The sequence below is a fragment of the Ambystoma mexicanum genome, chromosome 6q, assembly GCF_040938575.1.
Source record: "Ambystoma mexicanum isolate Mex_15411 chromosome 6q, UKY_AmexF1_1, whole genome shotgun sequence".
Classification (NCBI taxonomy): domain Eukaryota; kingdom Metazoa; phylum Chordata; class Amphibia; order Caudata; family Ambystomatidae; genus Ambystoma; species Ambystoma mexicanum.
In genome coordinates, this window is record NC_090937.1 from 1,033,872,111 (window position 1) to 1,033,893,601 (window position 21,491).

The 21,491-nt window shown below is 48.0% G+C and overlaps 1 protein-coding gene across 5 annotated transcripts in view; it reads right to left on the reverse strand.

The window, feature by feature from the left end:
- Window positions 1-21,491, reverse strand: part of PCM1 (pericentriolar material 1) — a 2,166,942-nt gene that overhangs the window by 726,011 nt on the left and 1,419,440 nt on the right. For all 5 annotated transcript variants that reach the window (XM_069631563.1, XM_069631561.1, XM_069631564.1 and 2 more), the window contains 2 exons: window positions 14,654-14,826; window positions 14,426-14,557 (listed from right to left, as the gene is read on the reverse strand). In XM_069631563.1, coding sequence (XP_069487664.1) covers window positions 14,426-14,557; window positions 14,654-14,826 — 305 coding nt within the window. The remainder of the gene's footprint in view (window positions 1-14,425; window positions 14,558-14,653; window positions 14,827-21,491) is intronic.

Consider the following 21,491-nt stretch of genomic DNA (forward strand, 5'->3'; position numbering starts at 1 on the left):
AGAGGGAGGGGAAAGAGAAAGGCATTCTTAAAGAAAAGAAAGAAAGACCACAAAGCCCCACTCTCCCTACTGTGTATGGCCGGCGAGGCCAGGCCACGTGTTCGGCAGCGCCGAAGGATCTCCTCCGCTCGTCCTTCCGTCGAAGATCTTGCTCGGCGGAGAAACGGCTCTGCGTCGAGGGAGGGATCTATCATTATTGATATTAATAACAAACGACCAAAGGTCGAAGAAACTATTTGGCAATGTCTCTCGAGGAGCTCCGCATAAAGGCGACCAGTAGCTGGGCGGAAAAAAACAATCTGAGGGACCTCGACGCGTGAGGGATTGTGGGTACAACGCACGTCACTATAGGGATAGCGTTACAGACACGCCTTGTCGAAGTCCCCTTTTCGATTACGAAAAACAAAATGCAATACTCCGCAGTGACCACTGGATGTCGGACCTATGCACAGCATGTGATTCTAAGCAGATTAACAAACATTGGAGCTTAACTTGTTCGAATCACTCTACCTCATGTAGCCTTTTTTGCTTTATTTTCTTAATTATTGTCTGGCATATGTTGCCTTTTGTCTAATCATGTTTGGAGCATTCTAGTAACAGCCCTAGTGCATGTCCCGGACGTATGTCTGGGACCCAAGGTGCCACCCCAGGGCGACACCTTACGCACTATGACTGTACTTCAACTGCTCATCTACGTTTGTATAGTCTTACTATTACCTTAGCTTAATTTTGTTATGTCTTACTGTCCAGACAGCTTAAAGACCTGTGACAGTATTTTTTCTATCTTTACTACTTTGTTACTTCATATATTTATTTGGAATTTTGTCATTACAATTATGGGCACCCATTGGTGATCCCCCATAAATACTTCATTTTTAATTTTTGTGGGCCCTGGCCGACTTTACAACAGTATTCGTGACCAGATAGCCATAGGACCTGTGACAGTATTTTTTCTATCTTCATTATTCTAATGTTTCATTTTTTTTCGGATTTTATTATCACAGTTATGGGCACCTATCTATGATGCCCCACAAATACTTGGTTTGACATCTTTGTGGGCCCTGGCCTATTTTACATCATTATTTGTGACTACCTACATAAATCCATCACTACTACTTTGTTTTTTCATAATTATTATTATTTTTTTTTTAATTTGGGAATTTGTTATTACAATTATGGGCACCCATTTGTGATGCCCTATAAATACCTCATTTTTTATTTTTTGGGGGTCCTGGTCGAATTTACAGCAGTATTTGTGACCAGACAGCCACAGGACCTGTGACAGTATTTTTTCTATCTTCATTATTCTAATGTTTAATTTTTTTCGGATTTTATCATTACAATTATGGGCACCTATTGATGATGCCCCATAAATATTTGGTTTGTCATTTTTGTGGGCCCTGGCCGATTTTACATCATTAATTGTGACCACCTGCATCTCACAGAAACGAGGTGGTCACATGCTAAACAAAAGAACCGTTGCCTAGACAACGGCTTCACACTGCAGTCTGTGTCACTGCCCTGCAGCTGCACAGTGGAGGATCGTTTCTCTCTGTGTATTACAAGGTAAGAATTTGATTACAATCCTTCTCTTTGACCAAGTATGAGTGTAAAACACAGTATCTAAATTGGATCTTTTATGATCCACAGATTGGTTTCCTTGTAAGCACGAGTGGATTTTCTCCATGCCTTTGTGCATAATGTCATTTACAACCCACTGCTGAGTGGGCATGAACGCAGGACGTTTTGTTTTTCACCACTGACTACACCAATGAGGTAAATCCACACCTAATATTCTTTGGTTTCATTTATTTACCTTATAAACCACTTACGGCATTTTTCTTTTTTGCTATTGATATTTACCCATGATGTAACATCTACTGATTGGTATGTTTCCTTTCATTCATTTTTTTCAATGTATGTTTCGTTTGAATTGTCACCATTATATGAATTTATGTCACATACTTGCATTTGTTATGTTATATACTTGCTTGCTGGACTTATATAATTAGACTCGCCCTGATGAAGGAAATAATTTCCGAAATGCATTGGCTTTTTTAGTCTAATACATGTGGATTGTGGCAACTGCTTCCTCACTAAGGATTATTAGTGATAGCTTTTTGTTTGAACTACTATGGATAAATCATTTTTGATATGAATCAGAAAGACTCATCTTCCTTTCTCTAAGAAGTATGGTATATTATGGATACTTGAACATATTGTTGTGAATCAGATATAAATACGTGCCCATTTTGGGCCCCATATGAGAGCGGTTGTGTGACCCAGTATTATTACTCGGTCTCCAGCATGTGTTGCAATTATTAGTCCGGGTGTCTCCAGACTTGTCACAGCCAGCTCCTTTTCAATTGGATGTATATTCTTTTTTGAGATATTTGATTTTTACTTGAATATTCTGAACATTTTTGAATACATGGTGGTGCCCACTATCTTCTCTGTTTGTTCAGCCACAGCTACCAGGTACATCTGGGTGGTACAGACTGCTACCAATTGGGTTTACTGCCAACCACCTGTAGTCCTAAATCTTTTGCAGTGGTCCCTAAGGGAACTGCACAGGTGTCTGCCTAACAATTACCTAATTCCTTTACCCCATTCCTCATGTAACATTTTGTTACACTAACTCGCTTGAATGGCTGGTGGCAGTGGTTTCTTTTTTACTACTAATGATACCTCAGCTGCAGTACTGCACACAAGGGTGACCATTTTCCTAAAAAGGCCAGTCTTCTTTTTTCGCCTTTTCTTGTTAGTTTCTTCTAGGCTTGTACTCTGTTTGTGTCAGGTTTGAGCCCTTTGTGTAGTTTGCCTTTGGCGGGCTTCAGCCCTGAAGCCTGCCCAGGCTCTAGTGTGTCTGGAAAGGCAGGAAGTGAGGGAGGGTCCCGAAACTTCCCTTTCCTTTGTCTCTAGGTGTGCCTGAGTAAGACCAGTTCCTATTGGCTGGCTGGCTGTCCTGAAAGGACAGCCACCCTGCTGTGTGATTGACAGCCTAGGGCTCTGAATGAATGGGAACTTGCATAAAAAGTGAGGTGTTTGGGACTAAGAGCAGACTCGACCACTAGAGTACAGAATCCGAAGCAGAGGACGAGAGAAGACGCCAGCAGCACCCTCCTGGACCACGAATTGCCCTGTGAAGACCTGCAGCTGTGCTGACCCAGTTTTCAAATCGACAGGGAAGACCCACAAAGGACGACTTCCTCCCTTAGGCTAGTGGAACTAACTAGCCTCGAGAAACTTTTTTGGTGCAACCCAAGACTTGCTGCAACTTTCCAAGACTGCAAAAGCCCAATACCCGGGGTACCTCGACCACTTGTGAGTGCATGGTCTTCAAAAGTCAGAATCCGGCCAGATCTTTGTAGGCATCCAGAGGATCCTACAGAAGCAAGAAATCTGCGCCCTGAGTCCCCTCACCAGAGTCCAGGACCAAGGGATCAAGGAAATCCTAATGAGAGCTTTTCGTTCTTCATTGGCACTAAGAAAAAGGCACCAAAACCACAAAGTGCTGCTGAATCGACGTAAATCCATTGCTGCCGAGTCCCTTGCTGCCGCAGGAGCCCGCCAGACGTACTCCCTTTCGTCACTATGACCAAGGACCAGGAACAAGGGTCTACTGCATTGCATCTTTAGGCAAAAAGCTGGAACACTTTCTTGATTTTCAAGGTACTGTGGAGTTGGGGTATTTTATCCTTTTGCCATTTGGGGTGGTTCCTACCTTTGGGAGTGCGATTTGGGAGAATCTAACTGCTCTTCGAACCTATCAGTCTGTTCTGATCTAACCCTACCTTCCTGAAAAACTCAATATTGCAAAGGTGATACTATATAAATGCTATACTGACCTCAATTGACGTCACCTCCAGGTGCTGGAACATGTGCAACATATGAATGAACTACTCACCTGCTTTATTGTTCACTTTTTTAATTGAATCCTAACTTGTGATTAATGTTACAGCTAATTACTGCTTTTTAAAGAAAACTTTAAATACCTTTGTGTATAGATAAATAATGTATTATAACTTTAAGTGTATAAGTGTTTACTTGGATACCTGTATTCACTTGTTTCATCGCACAGTTCTACAGCTCACATTACCCCTCTTAAGATGAGCATGGCTGCTCAGTCACACCACCAACTTGTGTAGTACAGGCCTATATTAAAAGGTGGGTCTAATACCAAGGAGATAAGTCTTGTGTAGCCCCACACAAGTTGGACTGCACTAAATCTTACCCAACAGTTCCCATTACACCAGGTTGGGACATCACTATCAGCATCAGCGGAGATATCATTTAAGAAGGCCAAACCAAGACCCCCCCAAATCATTGTTGATCTTGTCTTTGCATGTTATTATTCCTCGCTCCAAGTTCATCCATGAGAGCCCCATAGTCGGGATTAAGACAGTCCAAATTAAAATTTCCCATGGGCATAATATGCCCTCTTTCTAACATTTCAACCCACTCAGTCATTCATTCATTCATTCATTGGAGCAAGACACTCCAATGTGACAGCCAAATCAATCATACCAGCATGCCAATAGACAATGACCAATACGTCAATTGATCCCTCATTTAGAAATTTGACATGCATCGTAAGAACCCCAGAGCAAGGGTCCACAGACCCGATAACTACCATATGTCTAGTGGATTTGTCCAAGGTCAGTAGACCACCAAAGGGGCGCCCCCCCATAGCTCCCCGTTTGGCTGCCTGGCAGTACACACCATATCAGTGAAAAAATGTTTTTCTTTTCTTAACCACGTTTCCTGTAGCGATGATCCCATAGGCCTAGAGTTTCACTCCCACTTCCGGTTTGGTGAAAAAAAGAGGAGTGCCCTCAGGTATTCTAGGACAACCCAGCTAAAGGGGAGTACCAAGAGACAGAAGGAACAAGTTACTTACCTGTAACTGTTGTTCTCCAGCATGGGTCTGGCATGGATTCACATGCTCATGAATATTCCCCGTCAGGCTGGGAATCCTCGGTAAAGAAAAAACCAGTATCAGTTTCGTTTCTGATCTGTCTTTCGTAGTAATAACCAATCACTGGTCTCTGCGTCATACTGACCACAGCCAATGACTGCCCTCTACCTAAGCACCGCCTCTGGCAGCCATCTTCAGATTTGGAAGCACGTGAAGTGGCAGTATGACCAAGTGAAGAGCCGCAGAGGGGTAGGCGGGAGGGTTCGCATGTGAATCCATGCCAGACCCATGCTGGAGAACAACAGTTACAGGTAAGTAACTTGTTCCTTCTCCAGCATGGGGTCTGGCATGGATTCACATGCTCATGAATAAAGAATACATAGCAGTACACACATGCACAACCACGGGAGGTGGCAAAGGCTCAACATTAAGCATCACATCAACTCAACATTAAGCATCTTACCTCCTCACCAGGCTCACCTCAGGCGAACAGGTTGCGCAGCACTGCTTGGCCGACCCTGGACTCCTCCCTGGAATCCCGGTCGACGCAGTAGAATTTCGTGAAGGTGTGCGTCGACCTCCACGTAGCAGCCCTGCATATGTCCAGCAGGGGCACACCAGATAGGAACGCCGTGGTAGCTGCGATCGCTCTGGTGGAATGGGCTCTCGGACGGCCAGGCAGCGGTCGGTTTGCCAACCGGTGACAGCACATGATACAGCCGGAGAGCCATCTGGAGATGGAAGCCTTCGAGAGAGCCTTCCCCTGATTGACAGGTCCAAAGTTCACAAAGAGTTGTGACGTCTTCCGAAAACCCTTCGTGCGGTCCACGTAGAACTTCAGCGCTCTAGCTACATCCAGCGAGTGCAAAGTCCTCTCAGCCGGCGACGAAGGCGACGGGAAAAACACAGGTAACACCAAGGGTTCGTTGAGATGGAAGTCCGACGGTACCTTGGGCATGAAGGAGGGGTGCGTCCTGAGCACTACCCTCGTGTCGTGGAAAGTCAAGTACGGGGCCTTGCAGGAAAGGGCCTGGATCTCTCCCACTCGTCGTGCGGAGGTGATGGCCACAAGAAAAGCTGTTTTCCACGATAGAAACTTCAACGGGGCCGAGTGCAGAGGCTCGAACGGAGGTCCCATGAGCTTGGTCAGCACCACGTTGAGCTCCCACGCCGGGGCCGGAGCCTTCACCGGCGGGAACGATCTGAACAGTCCCTTCATGAACTCTTTCACCAGACGATGAGACCACAAGGACGTCCGGCCCGTGGTTCTGGTGTATCGGGAGATCGCAGCAAGATGAATCTTGATGGACGCGTGTGCCAGACCAGCTTTGGCCAGCGTCAGGAGGTACGGCAGTACTTGGGGAGCCGTAATCCGTAGAGGGTTAATCTTCTGTGCGTGGCACCAGACAGAGAACCTCTTCCATTTGTGTCCGTAGCATTTAAGAGTCGAGGACGCCCTGGCCTTTGCAAGAACCTCTCTGCAATCGGCCGGTATGTCGTATCCTCCAAACTCTAGCGCTGCAGGAGCCAGGCCTGCAAGTTCAGCGACTTCGGGTCGTGGTGGAGGATGGCGCCTCCTTCCCTGGAGAGTAGATCCGCGTCCGCCGGCAGCTTGATCGGCGGGGACGCTGACAAGTCCAGAAGGTCCGGGAACCATATCTGCCTCGGCCACGCAGGTGCGACGAGGATCATTCTGCACCGTGACCTCTTGAGCTGGTTGACGAGCCGGATTAGCAGAGGCAAGGGAGGGAACGCGTAGAGGAACAGGCCCTCCCAGGGGAACGAGAAAGCATCGCCCATGCTCCTCGTCTGGGGAAACCTGCTGGCGAACCTCCGGCACTTGGTGTTCGTCGCTGTCGCGAACAGGTCGATCTGGGGTGTGCCCCACCGTCGGAAGAGGCGATCCACCAGATCCTGCCGTAGTTCCCACTCGTGGCACGAGCGCAGCTCCCTGCTGAGTGAGTCGGCGATGGTGTTTTTTATCCCTGCCAGATGAAACGGCACCAGAAAAATCCCTTGGGCGACGGCCCAATGCCACAGGTCCTGCGCCTCCTTGGACAGCGCTGGGGACCTGGTTCCGCCCTGTTTCCTGATGTAAAACATGGTGGTGGTGTTGTCGGTGAAGATCCTCACCACCTTGCCCTTGAGGGACGGAAGGAAGGACCTGAGGGCCCAAAACACTGCACGGAGCTCCAGGACGTTGATATGGAGGGACTTCTCCGTCGGGAGCCAGAGTCCCCTTGCGTGCAGATTTTCGGTGTGCGCTCCCCACCCTTCCAGGGAGGCATCCGTGGTCACAGTCTCCTGGTGGGCTGGGGTCTGGAAGTCCATGCCCGCCGTCAGATGCGCGCGGGTGCCCCACCACCGTATCGCTCGTCGGAAACTCTCGTCGAGCTTGATCCTTTCCTCGAAGCTGCCCGTCGTCTGGATCCAGCGCGCATCCAGGAATTCTTGCAACGGGCGCATCCGGAGCCTGCACATGGGAATGAGGTAGATGCAGGAAGACATCATCCCGAGGAGGGACTTGATGGACCTCACTTTGGTCGCGTCGGCCACCAACATCCGTTGCACCTTGCCCAAGATGGTCCTGGTCCTCTCCTCCGACGGGGAGGCCAGAAGGGACACTGTGTCGAGCCTCGCTCCCAGAAACAGTGCGACTTGCGCGGGCACCAGGTGGGATTTGGCGTAGTTCACGGAGAATCCCAGGTCCGTGAGGAGTTGGACGGTCCTTGCCGTGTGGACCACGGCGAGCTCCCTCGTCTTGGCGCGGATGAGCCAGTCGTCTAGGTAGGGGTAGACGTGAATCCCCTCGCGGCGCAGCTGCGCCGCCACCGGTGCAAGGCACTTGGTGAATACCCTGGGTGCCGACCGTAGTCCGAAGGGAAGGGCTTTGAACTGGTAATGACGCCCTTGGACCACGAATCTGAGGAATTTGCGGTGCCCCTTTAGGATGGGAATGTGGAAGTAGGCATCCTCCAAATCCAACGACGATAGGAAGTCTCCTTCCTCCAGCTGACCCAGGACGTGCTGGAGGGTGACCATCCGGAACTTCTGCGCCTTGATGAACTTGTTCAGACGTCGCAGGTCTAGGATGGGGCGCCATCCTCCCGTCTTCTTCTTCACGAGGAAGTATCTCGAGTAGACTCCGGAGCCCCGAAGCCTCTTTGGGACGAGTTCGATGGCGCCCTTTCTGAGCATCGCCTTTACCTCCAGGAGAAGTTGAGGGATGTGAAGTTCTTTCCTGGCCACGGGGGGGACGCGCGGGCACCTTCTTTGAAACTCGAGCGCGTGGCCCCGGGCCAGGGCGTCCAGCACCCAACGGTCGGTGGAGATGGACTCCCACACGCTGACGAAGCCCGCCAGCCGGCCTCCCACCGGGGTGCTTCGGTGGGGGCCCGACCCCACGGCCGGTTCAATCCTGCTTGGACGCGGCCTTGCCGCCTTGACCTCCTTGGCGACGACGGCGGGGTCCGCTAGACTTGCCTCGTCCTCTGTAGGCCTCTTGCGACGACGAGCGGGCCGCTTGACGGTAGTAAGCGAAACCGCCGCCGGAACCTTTGGAGGTGCCCTTGCCTCCGCCGCTCCGAAAGGGCGTCCGTCGTTGCAGGACTCCAAGGGCCCGGGCCGTCTCCGTATCCGCCTTGATGGCCTGAAGGGAATCGTCCACTGTCTTCCCAAACAGGTTGTTCCCGTCGAAGGGCATGTCCAGGACTCTGGTCTGGACGTCCTGCCGGAAGTCCGTAGCTTTGAGCCATCCACGACGTCGAAGGCAAACGCCGTTGCCCAGCTGGCGGAACCCAGTGTCGGCGATGTCCGTCGCCACGGTGATGGCGTGGTCCGAGGCCACCTCACCTTCCTGCAGGATCTCAAGGGCCTCCGCCCTCTTGTCGTCCGGCAGAAAATCCAGCAGGGGAGCCATCTTGTACCAGAGCTCCCTGTCGTAGCGGGCCACGATAGCCAAGGCGTTGGCCGCTTTAATCGTCGTCGCTGCCGACGAGATGACTCTACGCCCCATAGTATCCAATTTCTTTCCCTCGCCGTCCGGCGGGGAAGTCGATGTGGAGGCCGCACCCCCCCCGCTTTCTTCCTGGCTGCCGCGGAGACGACGGAGTCCGGGGTAGGCTGCGCCCGGAGGCATAGGGGGGCCGTGTCCGGGACCCGGTACTTTTTCTCGTACCGGTCTCTTCTAGCTGGCGTCGTGGAAGGGTTCTTGAGGAGGGAAAGGCCCTCATCCCAAATGTCGTCCAACAGAGGCACTGCGAGGACCGTCTTCCTCTTGGCCTCGCGCCGCTGATAAAGGAAGCCTTCCTTTTTCTTCTCCTCAGGGCAGAGTTGGAAAAGCTCAGAAGCCCTGGAGATCATGGAGTGGAAAGATCCGATCTCGTCGGGCGGAGAGGCCCTGGTGGGAGGCGACGACGGAAAATCCTCGTCGTATGCCTCGTCGTCCGTACCCGTCGCTGCCGTGTCAGTCCCCGTATCATCCCCTCGGGTGGACGGGGAGGAGGGCTGGAAGGGGCGCGACGGTTGAAAAGGAGGTGGTGGATGGATCCTTCTTTTCTTGGTAGGGGGAACACCAGAAGGTCCCGGTTCTGGATCCCCCGACGGGAGAGGTTCCTCCGTCGGTAACGGTAGCCTCGTCCTTATCTCGGAGCATAAGGACTGTATGGCCAACAAAATGGCCGCCGAGTTGTCTTGCGGCGCTGGCAGAGGGGAATCCGACGGGCGAGCAGGGGCCCCGTCGGTATCCTCGACGATGTCGTCGTCGTCACCTGCGTCGGGGTCCATTCCGACGGGCTGGCCTTCTTCCACGCCTAGGCCGTGGCTTAAGACCTCGATCAGCTCCTCTTCTGAGGTTGAGGCCGACTCTACGACGACGCCCTGCCCCCCCTTCTTCTTCCCCACGGAGGGTTTCACGGGGGTCCTATCGATGGGCACAAAGGAAGACTCCCTCCGAGGAGGCAGGGAGATTCTGGGCCCTGAGGTCGCCACCACTGGTGCAGCCACCACAGGCTGAGCCAGGGCCGCCGTGACCGTTTCGATAGAGGGCTTGGTCGGATGGATCAAGGCCTTCACCACCTTAGGTGCGCTCACCGCCTTATCCTTGAGGGAGGGGGCACTGCCACGCTCCTCCTCTGCCTTAGAGCTCGACCGGGGCCTCTCCAGGAGCTTCGCCGGGTGCTCGGCCTTCCTCTTACCCGACCCAGAGCGTTGGCTCGTGGTTGATGGTGCCGGGGAGGGTGCGCCCTGCCTGGCGCCCGTAGAGCCCGACCGTTCGGCGCTCCCGGTGCCAGCGGACTCGCGGTGCTTGGCCTTATGTTGGGCCCCCGTCGCCGGGGCGCCCTCAAAGGTCTTAGAAGACCGCTCGGATTTCTTCTTCTTCTCGCCAGACGGGCTCTTACCCTCCAGCCAGTTGGCGAGACGTTGATGGCGGTCCTTCATGGTCCGTTCCGACATGTTGCCGCAAAACGCACAGTCCTTCTCCACGTGCGTCTTGTCCTCATGAAGGCAGTAAAGGCAGAAAGAGTGTTCGTCCTCCTTGAAGACGTTCTGCAGCTGGCATCCAGGGCAGACCCTGAACAGCTTTCCGGGCGTCGAGCTTCCCTTCTCCTGGGCCATCTCCGAGACCGGGCCTGAGAAGCTTCTGGAGTCCTCCGAAGTGTAGCTCGACGAAATCTTCACCCTTGAGGGGCACAGATGAATCCGACACGGGTCCCCGTTGATCGGATGTAGGATCGGTGGAGCTTGAGGCTCTTTTGACCGAAAGAATCGAAGTTTTTTGTAAAAAGCGCGAAAAAATAGCACTAACGCTCGAGAGCAATAGCACGAGGATCCCAACACATGAACGTGCGGTAAAAATCTGAAGATGGCTGCCAGAGGCGGTGCTTAGGTAGAGGGCAGTCATTGGCTGTGGTCAGTATGACGCAGAGACCAGTGATTGGTTATTACTACGAAAGACAGATCAGAAACGAAACTGATACTGGTTTTTTCTTTACCGAGGATTCCCAGCCTGACGACGGGGAATATTCATGAGCATGTGAATCCATGCCAGACCCCATGCTGGAGAACGATTGAGGGTTTGGTCACTACCTGCGATGCATCTCATTTAATAGCCAAGACCAAACCTTAGTTTCCTCAGAGGCTTTCATTTTTTGCTTTAGAGTGTGAATTTCATTCCCAAGGGCAAGATCATTCACCAAATCTCGCACAGGATTACCAGATGCCAAATGTTCCTTATAGTGCACAAGGTCAAAACAAAAGGTTCATAGGCTTTCACGTTCATGCAACACCAAATTAAACACAAGTTTGGAATTAAAATATGCAATTGATCGGTCAGTTCTATAACGATCTACAAAATCCACTCTGATTTCCCATAGGAGATGCACATTAAATTAGGGATTTCAGAGAGTAGATGTAAAATTGCTGACCGATTTAAACTCAAAGGGATGTTTTCAGGCAACACTTAAATAATATTAAATTAGGATGACCTGCGTGGTGATCGTCTAATCAGGTTGATTGTTCCTGCCATTGAGTACACACACTGAACTTATGGCTCATATTTGAAGCGCTTGAGAGAGCCATAGGGCCCAATGGGCGCCAATCTAAAGCCCACCAAACCCCCACAGTGGGCCTCAGTTGGTTGGAAGGTTGCATATTAGGCTTGCCCATAGTAGAGTGCCCCAAAGAAGAAGCCCGATAAGAGCCTCCTACACCATATTCTGGAACCACAAACAAAACAGATTGGGGCACTGTAGTAATAGAGGAGACTCTCTCGGCCTCCAGAGTAATATTAACCGGCCCAGTTACAGTAGGACGTTCAACCACACTAATAGAAGGCAACAACTGAGGTAGTGATTGAAGAGCTAAAGATGAAACACATTTAAAAGAAGAACTATTAGTGTCGTTAATATGGCATGCTAGTATTGGATTCTCGCCCACACTATTAGAAGACTCGACCACAATATCTTTAGATGTGTTATTAATCAGTAAAGCCTTAACTGAGGGCTGAGATAAGTTCAGAAAAAAGGGGCGCAATGCCAGATTATTCTTTTTCGGAACGCCGAGGTTTTTAAAAACGTTTTTGCCAAAGAACCCCTCTTTTTTCTGCCCACATTAGGAGTCACAGCATGGGGACCAGAGAATCGGACCAAAGGACAAGTAATAGGTACGTTCTGGGGACCGGTTCCCTTAACCAAAAAAAGCTCCAGAATTTGAGGGAGCCCAGTCAGAACGAGGCAATCAATCATTTTGTTCGAGTAAATCTCCAAAACAGATCGATTAGAGGTTTCCAAAGGTGCCGTTTAAGACACAATCACACAATCTGCATTGGAGCTCATAGCTACACGCAAATATCAATCTAGAGTACCCTTAGTTTAGGTGAGTTCAGATGCCCTTTCATGTGGAGACATAATGGATCGAGAGGAATCAATCACTCCTGCGGCATTGGCGCCTCCTACCGTTTCCGGTGGATTTGACCTAGTTTCGTTTGCTTTCTAAAGATTGTGGTTAAATAAAAGCTCTTTTGCTGATGCATGTCAATTAATGTTTTCAAATTTAAATAACAAAGATTCCAGAATAACAAAGTTAGATTTCATGTCAGTTTTAAGCCCTTCGTAAAGTGAGATCAAAAAGACCTGATGGGAGGAAGTGACAGTGAAAACCGAGGGAGCAAAGTCTGCGGCACGGAGGGCAGGAAGGGGTTAATCAGGGTGTGCGCGACAGTAAAGAAAGTGAAGGACTGTCAGGTGTGAGCAGGGGGTGCTGATGCAGAGAGAGGCAGAGCAGGGCTAGTGAATTGGCTCTGTTTTTTTTCTTTAAAAGGCTCAAGAGGTCCGCCAGAAGGGAGAGGTCATGCCACGAGGGACGGAGGAGACTGCATATTAGCCGGCCAGGGAGAACGGTACCAAAAGACCAGTGTGAACAGAGGCGGTAGCGGACGGTCAGTGTCCAATGCCAAGCTAAACGCCGCCCGAGAGAGGGGCAGGTGAGCTGGCCGGAGAGAAAAGGGGTTGGGCGGAGAGCAGGGTGAACTCTTAAGCAGAACGCGACCACTGCGGGATTGGTTCATAACCCAGACAGACTGGCCGGAACTTTAAAAATATCGGACCCCCCTAGGAGAACTTACACCAGGCCGGGATGAGTTAACCACTGCCCTACTGCCATAATGTTGGTCTACTTGTGCATAACAGTTACAAATAAAATAAAGTATTGTGTACAACTTACCTTGAGTCTCCGCGTGCTGTATAACAAAACCCCAGTTTTGACACCAGATTAATATCTTCCAAATTATTTATGCCATTCCCCTAGTGGCCATATATTTGAGGCGCATTTGTAGAAAATCTGCTAAAGTGAACAAATGGAGGGTAGGAGTCAAATGAAGAAGAATCAAAATCCGGAACATAGCGTTCCTCCAGAGCAGGTTAAGTATCAAGAAAGCTCAGAGTTGATGCCAAGATTGATATTTGGAGGCACAGTCACATCTACATGATTAGAGACAGCTGGGTAAGTGCCCAACTGAAATAAAAAAAACATTTTCAGCGGGTAGTTTAATATACGGAATTATAGTAGCCATTCCTTCTTAAGAGGAAAAAAAAATCTGTAATCATTCCACTGCAATTTTGTAACCCTGGTGTGAAATACACCTCTGGGGATAGAGGGAGTGGGAGGTTTACAGCCGCCATCATTTCAGCATCCGTAACATATGTTGAAGCGGAACATGACGGAATTGTATCTTTTCCGCTCCGCAGGTCATACATAGAAAGCGGATATTAGAAATGTTAGGTAAATAAAAAACTGCCCAGGTTTTACATTCTCATAAAGGTGTGGAAAAGGAGAAACCGGTACCAGTGCGGCAATGGAGGCAGGGCTATTCAATGTCGATACAGTGAGATGAGTTTTGGTCAAAGAAACACGCTTACTCTTGCTGTACGCTTGCTTTAGTTCTATTACGTTTCTTCAAACATCTGCCGTATTTTCCCTTCAAAGCCCAGAATTAAAGCCAAAACGTGAAAGTTAATATGAAAGCGTCAAAGCAAAACAAAAATAAAATGCAAAGCACGCACTATCCGTGCCGCAAAGCCACAGAATTGCACTCCCACCATGCTCAGATGGTGCATGAGACTAAGATATATGTAAGTTTAAATCCTGCCCCCAGGCAACAAAGGTAGAGAAAAGATTGCTCCAGGTCGTGGCCTCCAACACTGCAGATACTGCTCGTCACTGCACAGAATCCCATTGTCACCGCACTCCGCCAAAATTGCAATTGGATCCTAAGAACGCATGAGGTACATTTCGTGCAGCAGTGTATTTGCACATACCCCTCGGACAGCTTTTTCAAGTTGATGCTGCACAAACCTCACCTGAAACATCTTTCCACAAAAGTGGCGCAATGACCACCCCCACACCATAACTAAATAAGTGGCATCCCAGGAAACAGGAAAGAGTAACAAATATTTTTTCATTAGAAAAAATTGACTTTTAAAAAATGCAGATTAAGTCAAAATTACTTACGTCATCCGTATCAAGGCTCTCACTGGGAGTGAGTTCCGAGTTTGATGCAACCCAAGCAGCAGAATTTAGGGCTTTATCACCCTCTTCTTCCTCCTTTTCACTGTTCTCAGGTATGTGTCTAGTTACAATATCCTGACGAAAGACAAATAATAATCAATTCTCTATATTTCAAGAGACATATAATTTACTCAATTGCAAATTCTAAGGTTTATATATTTTTTAAGTTACCTGTAATGCATATAGTGCTCTCTGCCTTAGATAATCTGTATTAAGCAACTGAAGCTCATGAAAAAGTTCAATAAGAAAATGTGGACGAGGTTCATTTTGAGAAATTAAAGTTGCAACTTCTGAATATATAGTGTCCCGCAAAGCTTCAAACATGGAAAAATCACTACCAGTTTCTGTAAAAATAAAAAAAATGCTGTTACAATCCAGGAAAACTTTTCTTTCCACTCTAGAGGAAAAACATCTAAAGACAATTACTGAATTATTTCACTGCATTACATTTTCAAAAGGTCAGAATCTTCAAATTCTACAAGAAATTATTTGTATGCAAAGGGGGCGGAATATAGGGGTAGCACTGATCCTTATAAATGCAAACCTCACCTATGACATTTTGTCACCAATGTGGCACAATCACTAAATGTGGTAGCAAAGAAAAAACATTTCCCTTCAGTAAAGCCTCTCAATTAACTACTTCACCACCCAAGGTACAAACAACGTTACCTAGCTCCCCACTAGAGCCTACACATGACCACACCATTGCTCGAGTTGGTCTTCAGCGGCTGTCAACTTTAGCACAGGTCCAACTGACTGGGCCTGCCTCTTGATCCTTCTCTCAACTACACTGTAGCTCGAGATGGCCTCACCACCACCTGATATGATGTGGCATTTATAACGCGCCTGTACACAAGTGTCTCTAGGCACGAGAAGAGAAGGAGGGAGGAAACAAAGGGAGGACAAAATAATTTTGCTAGGCCTTGTATCATTCAGATTGCACACGTTCTGGGAAGAGGGAAGGGGAGAAGTGTCAGGGGGGGGGGGGAGGAGCAAGTGCAATTAACTCACAAGTGCCGCCAGCGGGTGGCTCATAAGTGCCGAGAGAAGGCACTGTAGGGTTGCAGATACAGACCCTTAAGTGCTGGGGAGCCCAGAGGCAGTGCGAGGGCAAATGGAAATGCAGGAGCCTGGGCCAGAGTTCAGAGGGTGACCAGATGGCCAGTGCGTGGAGCAGTCAGGTGCATCAGCAAGGGAGAGGAAGAGAGAAAGTGGAAGCGAAAAGGAAGGTCTGGAGTTGCTTCCAGAACAGTAGGTTGTTCAGCTGAAGTTAGAGAGAGGCAGGAAGGCTGTTCCAGATGGAGACCCCCAGCCGAGGAGATGGATCTGCCCCAAACTATCTACTTGGAGAAGCGTCTGACCCTCAGAGTTGGAGGTGGATGAGCGGCGAGCTTGAGAAGGAAGATGTTTTGAAAGAGAAAGTTGGAGATAGAGCGGTCCCAGGCCCCAGAAAGCCTTGTGGACGATGAAATGGCTTTAGCAGGCAGCTCCATTACTGATAAGAACAGTCATGGGCCATCTTTCATATTCTTAGGCCCAAAGACACCCAAAAGCTGGGGCCCTTTATAACTGGCATCTCAGCATAGGGAGACTCCTGTTTGGGCCCCTTTGGCCTGAAACCCACATCCTGCTGTTCACTACATCATTCAATGCCTCTATTATCAACAAGCACCCACCTGTGCATCACAAACCTGCTAATCTTATGCCTACTCAAGCTTGTCGTCTGTTCCTTTCTTTTGGGTCCTCCGCCTACTCTCAAAAAGAACTCCACCGCTTCACTTTTTCTCTATCAAGCCCATCCCACCCCCATCCCCACTAAAACACCATAACACCCTCTCACTCACACCCTACCCATTGTAAGTGTTAAGGTCGGAATTTCATTTATGATGTTCTTTTGTCCGACTTTATGGGACCCCTAAAGATTTAGCTTTTTTCTCTGCTGGTTTGGCTGGATCTTTGGCTTTCTGTTTTTGTACAGTGAGACTTCTACTAAAGTCCGCCTATCAATGCAATCCTTTTCCTGAAATGCTGCAATGGTAACTCATATGGCTTATAGGGCATGGGTGGATTTTTTACGGCCAGATTTGGACCCAGTTATATCACTATTTAAGCGTGCTGTGCAGTACAAGCTGGTGGCAGCTGCATTTAGTTCTCACCTCAACAGCTGCATCCATTCGTATCAGATTAGTAGCCAAATGGATCTACATGGTAGTCATTTGGGTACTACTGCATTTTTTAAGCCATGCTACCGGCCATTTTGTTTTTTTGTCCATCGGTGGAGACCTCATGTTTGGCCTAAAAAGGCAGTTGGGCTGAGTGGGCTCACCCCTAGCCCAGCTCTGCATTGTCTGAAGTGGTTAAAACTGGCCGACGTGTTTACAGCCTAAAGAAATCCCAATTGACATTGTGGGTCCACCAGTGTGTGTGGCAGTTTGTAGGGTCAACATGATTGGCTGTCAAAACCTTTGTGTGCCGTCCTTGGTTGTGAACGTGGCATAGAGTGAATGTGTTTATGCAGGAGAGAACCTGTGCATTCCTAAGACTTGTAACTAAATTGCTGGAGGACTGCTGTGAAAGATGGGCAACTGCTGCTGAAGATCTGGTTTGGGCATATTGGCTGAAACCCGACCCCTTCAGCCTTCGTCCCGTTCCTTCTCAAGCACTTCTTCACCCTATCCTACCCTATCCCCACTGCACCCAAGTCCTTCTTGTAGGTTGCTCTGGTTGTTTAATGTTTTGACCATTGCCTTGCCTTTGCCCTGCAGCATCATTGCAAAATTCTCCTGGACCAACCACCTCAAGATGGGGAGTCTCCATGGCTTGGATGAATGCTGGGTTGCTACCACTCTGCCTCAGCTCTATCCTAGAAAAATATCTCAATGCAGAGGATATCCCTGTCCCCTGCACACCCGATTACTGGAAAGCCATTCAATATTTCCAAATAAGTTCAAAAACAAAATAAATACAGTTAATAAAGGTTAAAAAAAAGATTTAAATGGATAATATTTTGATGAAGAGAATTCAAGTAGAAAATATGTATATATTTTTCTTAATTGTAGTTGTGATTCAAAAGTTGATAAATAAGCGTAACGAGTTTTGGTAATAACTATCCCTTCATCAGGGGCAGTATAAAGTTCCTGTTAATGTACAACAATAAATATTAGTAGTGTAACTTGTATATCTGTACAAACATTCCTTTCAAAACATTCTTTTAAATACAGCTTGCTTGTGTAAAGTGCAACAACCTCATAAAAACAAACCTGTCTGAGTCATTCTACATATAGGTTGAACAAGACTGGCGACGGGGAGGAACCTTGTGGGACCCTGGCTTGGGGTGGGGGTCGGATCAAGAAGGGGGTGTTAGGAAATAAGTTATTTTTGCTGCTTTCTTCCCATAGACTTATATGGGGCACCATTTCTTTTTGCTCTGTTTTGCATGCTGACCTAACGTCTTGGAGGTAAGTAAAGCCTTCTGTTTTACTTCCCTTGCTTTGTGCCCATTTTTATGGGAAACTGATCTGTTCCCAAGACTGTTAGTACTAGGAGAATACGTTTCAGTGGAGTACCTGTATTTGTATAGCTGCACAGAATACCTTGAAGTGAAGTGCGGTTAGAATACTTTGTATGCTTCTAACTTTTTCTTTTAAAACTTTGTGATTACACATACAATTTGTATCCAGGATGAGCTGGTGGCTGCAGATATTCTTCCATCAGGTTTTTGCCTTGGTACTCGTGCACCTTTGCATTTTACCACATAATGCCCTAAAGAGTACCATATAATCTAAAATTGAGGAGCAATGAGATTTTTGTCCTTTGGCCAGCTTCCTGCCCTCTGGGGTCCGGAATTGTAATATATGGAAAGTCCTTTCCCATGAAAAGCCTTTGCTTTACTTTGTGTGTGTGGTGGGGGTGTCGATATGGGTGTACGTTTGGTCAATGTAAGTTTGGTCAGTCGCTGTCCGAGATGGGACAAGCCCTTGTCGGCTTTCGTGCAGCACATCAGTACCATTGGTTGATCCAGTGGGGACTCCATTCCAAATCCTGGATAAAAGGAGGGCTCCTGCAACCATTCGGGAGATTATTGTTGGAGCCAAGAGCCCTACAAAGAAGTGCAGCCTGCTGAAGGCCTCCAGTCAACTTCTGGTAAAGCCCTGCTCCTCTGTACCAATCTCAAGGCGGCCCTCATCGGAACGGTGCTTCCACTCCATGACTGGTGGGAACAACCAGTCTCAACCCCTTCTCAAGGTTCCGTGCATGCTGAGCCTTCAGAAGTGTCCCTAGACCACCCGGTGGACTGACCGGCTCTTTCCTGGAATACCTTGCTGCAGAAGTTTCCATTCAGAGTGCATCCTTGGAACTTGGAGGATCTTCATCTCGTGCCACAAGATAACTGCTCTTGATTTTTCGGACTTCCAGTCCCAACAGAAGCAGTGCAGGGCCTGTGCTTTTGTTCACCAACCGAAGATTGCCCGTCATCGCCTAACAGTGGTAGCCCCCGTTTAATCCCATATTCTTTGCTCTGCAGTTCTTCTGAGGTCACCTGCTCTGCAAAATTCTTCATTTCACGTCAAAGGTCACCAGCTGGTCAGTCTCTAATACTATAGTACAAGTCCCACAACAACCTCAAAATAAATTGTGCGTCTGAAAAAGACCTCTGTACCCGCGACACATGGACCTACTTTGACCGTGCCAAGCACAGACAAAAAAGGACCCAAGGGATGGTTTTGTGGAGGGAGAGAGAGGGTGTGTCCAGGTTTCAGTCTGGCAGGGGATAATACTGTGTGAGAGTTGATGTTGACCAAGTGCAGAGGGAGGGTGGTGTTAGGAAAGATACTCTTTATATTTCTTTTTGGTGTTTTCTCCCCATATATTTCTATGGGACAGTCTTTCTTTTTGCTTTGTGAAGACTTGTCCTGACTTTTTGGAGGTCAGTACAAGCCTTCTGTTTTACTTCCCTGATCTTTTTGCTCATTCTTATGGGGTAATTTATTAGTACCTAAGGAAATCAGTACTGAGAGACTATGAGCTTCATTACGAGTTTGCCGGTAACCCAGCTTTAATACTGGCGGGTTACAGGCAAATCCGCCTTACCTTTACCGGCACCCGATATCCCGGTGTTACCAGGCTATTATGGGTGTTGGCAACAGCGGTAAGTTCACATTCCATGGATTCCTAGAGGACTCCATGGAATAGGTTTGTCGCAATCAGGACCTGTACTCCCGGCAGTTAGGGCCTGCCAGAAGTTTACAGACCCTACCGGCAAAATCGGAGTGTGTCGGTCTCGTAAACATGCTGGATCCAGTATTAACGGAATTCTTTTAGGTCTAGCACACTCGTAATGTCCCTCCATATTTCTCTGAATTTCTTTCATTGTTAAAACTGTACACATCAACCGAAAGTGAGGTATAGTTATGACACTTTGTCTACCTCGGACGAGCCGGTTGTCAGCGGACATTTTTCTACTTATTACTTGTGCACTTTTGCATTTACTCAAAGCATTAGCTATCCCAGAAAAACAGAACTGAACTGAAGCCAACGGGCACCGCCTGCTATATATATATATCTGCAATGACATCGACCCCGAGGTGGAAGCCCTCGAGGAACATCACAGCGACCTCTGCTGAATTTCTTTTCTCCAAAGCAGCAAAAGCTGGAATGGAAGATATCTAAAGAGGAGGAATACGTGGAAGGACACAATTCATTTGAAATATATATTCACTAAAAAACCTTTAGTTAAGGGACAGTTAAGGTGATCAGATTTAACACAACAAAACCCATGAGAGGATGTGGGATCCTAACCTCCCCCATTGTTAACCTGCAGGATCTAATGATGCATTATTTATATAGCGCTTACGACTAAGCGCTTTACATAAAACACATACATACAATATATCCCAACCAGAGTTAGTACTCATTTATTGACCTCTGAAGGATGAATGGCTGAGTTGGCCTTGCCGGAATTCGAGCCTGCAGATCACACACAGATTGCAGCAGGTAGCGCTCAACCCTCTGAGCCATCTTGTCGGCCTCTAATTTTGTATGTTATTGTGAATCCCATCTGTTATGTGCTCATGGGATTTGTTACCTTAAATCTGACCCCATTAACTGTCCCTTAACTTAAAAAATGTCAGTGGTGAATTTCAAGGGGTTTGTTATACCACAGTTTATTCAAGGGCCACTAGCCATGGCCTTATGCCGTGGCCACTGTACATGTTGTGCCAATAGGTTCCTTTGGGCCTATTCGGAATAACCTTATTTTTTTCCGCTCTTCCTAATCTCACAGTATTTGCCTGATAATGAACTATAGATACAACAGCAATCAACTGCTCTTCCCTGCCTTTACAGGTACTCACCAAGTGCCCCCTCCTCTTTCCATGGGCCCCCTACTCATCTGCTTTTCCCCTCCCAGCCCTCATCCTTTACCCCCTTTTGTTCGAGTGACAATTTTATTTTCCCCTAGCGTGTCTTGCATTACCACAGTAATCTCACGAGATTCCCCCGGTATTCCCTCATACTTCAAAGACATTCAAACTGTAATTGGCTACCCATACCACACCACCCCAACTCTCCAATTTCAAATGATATGCTCTTTGCCCACTACCCACCTCTAGCCTGATGCAATGTCATCTTTTTCCTCCTCCAAACAGCGTTTTTTTTCACTTTTCGTATTCCCCTGGAATTACTACGGTAATCACTTGCATCAAGCAAAAAAAAGAACAAAAAAAGGGTGGATTTTCATTTCTGAAAAGTCTCTCTGCTACAATGCAAGATATAGCAACATTTTTTGGGAGAAGGGGGCTGGCCCTTTCCTCGTCAAGTACTCTAAAAACTACTGGATGGAATAACCCCAAATCTGTCGTGGAAATTAAGTCAATGCTTTGTGCCCAAGTTGTTTCTTATTTGTTCCAATTCCCTCCAGCGCTTTTGTGAGGTGGACAGTGGTGTCAACATATGTGGTAATGGCTAGTTTGTTAACTGAGGAAGGTAAATGGTTTAACCCCTTCAAGGC